General features: G+C 43.4%; 1 protein-coding gene across 1 annotated transcript; it reads right to left on the bottom strand.

The window, feature by feature from the left end:
- Window positions 1-2,209: 2,209 nt before the first annotated feature.
- On the bottom strand, window positions 2,210-3,214 carry LOC148007239 (igE-binding protein-like). Its single transcript, XM_087603185.1, has one exon. It carries the CDS (start codon window positions 3,212-3,214, stop codon window positions 2,210-2,212), a length of 1,005 nt encoding a protein of 334 aa, XP_087459311.1.
- Window positions 3,215-3,430: the final 216 nt, after the last annotated feature.

Below are 3,430 nucleotides of genomic sequence, written 5' to 3'. Positions count from 1 at the left end.
GTAATATAGCCCAATCATCTATCAAGGCACACAGTGTTTCTACCTGAGTTGCAGTATATGGTACAATAATCCTCTTTGGTAAAATACCAAAATGTTGAATGCAAGATTTAACAACTAACATAGCACGCTGCGCAACAGCAGACGGACAGTATTCAAGGGTCTTATTAGGAGAAATATGAGGATAAATCCACAGAAGTGGTCCCTGTTGCCATAGCACCCCTGTAGGCTGACGAAAAGTTTTCAGTATACACAAAAAGATCCTCATTTTCCTTGTATCTTCTCAGCATTGCCTTTTCTAGTCCTCTCTCCACTTTCCTTAGAGACATTCGTGCTTCCTCAGTTAAAGCACGGGGTGAAGTAAGCTGAGAATCCCCTTTAAGGATCTCATAGAGTGGTTGTAAATCTGCATTAGGCATGTTAATATAGGGTCGAATCCAATTTATACTTCCCAGCAACTTTTGAAAATCATTTAATGTTTTTAAATGATCTTTTCGTAATTCAATTTTCTGAGGGGAAACATTATGAGGAGTAATCTTTGCTCCTAAATATTCTCCTTTTTTGCCCATTTGAACCTTCTCTGGTGCTATAAACAATTGATTACTTTCAAGCGTCCTTATCACTTCAGCATAGGCCGTTTCTAGGGTACTACAGTCTTTAGCAGAAAGCAATATATCATCCATAAAATGTATTATTCTCAATTTTGGGAATTGATCACGTATAGGCTGTAAGGCTTTCCCCACATACAGCTGACACATAGTAGGGCTATTAGCCATACCTTGAGGTAAGACTACCCACTGATAGCGCTTATCGGGTTCTTCATTGTTCATAGAGGGTAAGGTAAATGCAAATCGCACGCTATCTTGTGGGGCAAGAGGGATGGAAAAAAGCAATCCTTAATGTCAATAATAATGATAGGCCAATTATCAGGAATACTGGAGAGCAATGGTAAACCCCTCTGTATGGGACCCATTATTTGCATCTGAGAATTGATAGCTCTTAAATCATGCAATAATCGCCACTTTTCTGATTTTTTCTTAATGACAAATATAGGTGTATTCCAGGGCGACGTGGATGGCTGTATATGTCCCAATTTTAGCTGTTCAGACACTAATTCAGTAGCAGCAGTTAATTTATCAGAGGATAAAGGCCATTGAGGAATCCACACATGTTCCTCCGTAATCCATGTAATGGGTATGCTTCCCTCAATGGCCCCTAGGAAAAACCCAGACCTGTTCTGTCTCTTTTTGATTCCAGTAGCACTGGGTCAACTCGTCCTTGTAAATTTTTTCCCAAACCTTTTTTGGGCATGTAGCCCATTTTAATCATCATGTCCTTGGCCTGTGGAGAGTACTCATTAGTCAGCCTCAGGTCCAGATTTATTAAGACATCTCTGCCCCACAGTGTCACAGGAATGTCTATGATATAGGGAGTAAACCTTCCTGACCTTCCTTCTGAATCCTCCCATGTCAATTCCTTTGAGCTAATTAGAGGTGCCTTTTCGTACCCAAGGCCGCGTAGGGCCTGAGAAGATTTTTGTGCAGGCCACCTGGATGGCCAGTCATGCACAGAGATAATGCTTCGATCTGCTCCAGTGTCTAATAAGCCAAGAAAAGAGCGTCCTTCCACAGTCAAGGTTAACATTGGATGATTGCCAAGCTCTAATGAGATGAAAGCAAATTGGGAGCCTGTAGATCCCAAGCCCCTATCTCCTCTAATTCTATTATCAGCAGGAAAATGTTTATGCAGGCTGGGTAGAAGCAGCAGCTGGGCAATTCTGTCTCCAGGGGAAATAGCAGAAATTCCCTGGGGAGAGGCTACCAGGATTTTTACTGTGCCTAAATAATCAGGGTCAATTATTCCAGGTACAATGTGTAAACCTTTCAGGGCAGAAGAGGAGCGCCCCAACAACAGCCCATCTGTATCTTTAGGGAGAGGTCCCTTAAAATCTGTGTCTATAGGCTGTACTCCCATTTGGGGGGTCAATACGAGTCTGGTGGTGGAGTGGAGGTCCAGTCCTGCGGTGCCCTTAGTGGCTCTCCTCGGTCCTTCGGGTGGTGAAGAGAAGGCCAAGATCTCCGTCTGTTCTGTCCCTGCCTGTCATTCTGTAGAGCCCCATATATTTGAGGGCCCTGGGGACGTGGGCCCCGTCGTCCGTTTTTTGGCCATGCACCACCATCTCCTGCCACCAGAGGTCGGCCATCCAAGTCCTTTACAGATCGACATTCACTTGCCCATGGTTCCCTTTTCTACAGCGAGGGCACAAGTTAGGTCTTAGAGGTTTTTTAATACTCTGTTCCTTATTATTTTCAGGGCATTGCCTTCTGTAATGCCCTTTGCAGCCACATTTGTAGCAGGTATCTGCAGAACCCTTCCCTTTTAATTGCATCATTGCCGCAGCTAGACCAACATTAGTTAATGGTCCGCCTATCTCCCTGCAGACCTTCATCCAAACTTCCAAACCTTTATGTTTGTATGGCATTATAGCAGACTTACACTCTTTAGTACACTGTTCATACACTAGTTGTTTAATAAGAGGCATAGCTGTATCAGGGTCTCCGAAGATCTTAGTAGCGGACTCCACCATGCGGGCTACAAAGTCTGAAAATGGCTCAGTGGGTCCTTGCAGAACCTTGGTAAGGTTCCCAGAGACTGCGCCTCTATTAGGCAATGCTTTCCAGGCTTTAATTGCTATATCATTAATTTGAGTATAGATCTGATCTGGATAACCGGTCTGGTCCAAAGCAAATCTGCCTATTCCCAATAGCATGTCAGCGTCCCAGTGTCTCTGAGGGTCGGCTCCTGAAGCCAAGTTGATTGCAGCCTGAGCGTTAGCATTTTCATAAAGAAAAGATTTCCTGACTCCATAGGTTTTGACTGACTCTGCTAATTGTTTTATTGTCTTAAAGTCAACAGGTTCATGATGTCGCTGCCCGTTTGCATCCAGAAAAACTGGAAAACTCAGTCCTAACTCTTTCCACACTTCTGGGCAAAAAGAAGTACCTCCTGCAGACTTCACCATTGTTTTCCTTTGAAAGTTATACGGTGGTGCAGGAGGTGCTGTTGGCATAATTGCCTTCTTATTTAAGTCCTTGGCTTGTTTCTGCACAGCATAAGTGTTTGGCCAGTCAGAATGATAAATCTCTTTCTCATAATGAGCTGCCTCTTCCTCAAGGTCAGCTAAGTCACTATCACTAAACTCTGAGTCACTAGACATCTCCAAGGTCAATGCCTTTAATGAGGGATAAATTTTCTTTGTTCCTAGATCCTGATTACTATTCTCGCCTTTGTCTATCCTCTCCTTGATCTTTTCTGCCTTTTCTTTTACCTCTTTTCCTCCTTTTCTTTTCTTTCCTTCCTTCAAAACTTTCTCTCCTTCTGACATACTCTCCTGTTGTTCTGTAAGGATTCTCTGACCTGTCCTAAAAGCTCC

Source organism: Rattus norvegicus, chromosome 1 (genome assembly GCF_021556685.1).
Source record: "Rattus norvegicus strain SHRSP/BbbUtx chromosome 1, alternate assembly SHRSP_T2T, whole genome shotgun sequence".
Classification (NCBI taxonomy): Eukaryota; Metazoa; Chordata; class Mammalia; order Rodentia; family Muridae; genus Rattus; species Rattus norvegicus.
This window is presented reverse-complemented; position numbering and strand designations above follow the sequence as displayed.

Excerpts from the sequence above, each read along its gene's own strand:
- LOC148007239 (XM_087603185.1), bottom strand. The coding sequence starts at position 3,214 with ATGTCTAGTGACTCAGAGTTTAGTGATAGTGACTTAGCTGACCTTGAG.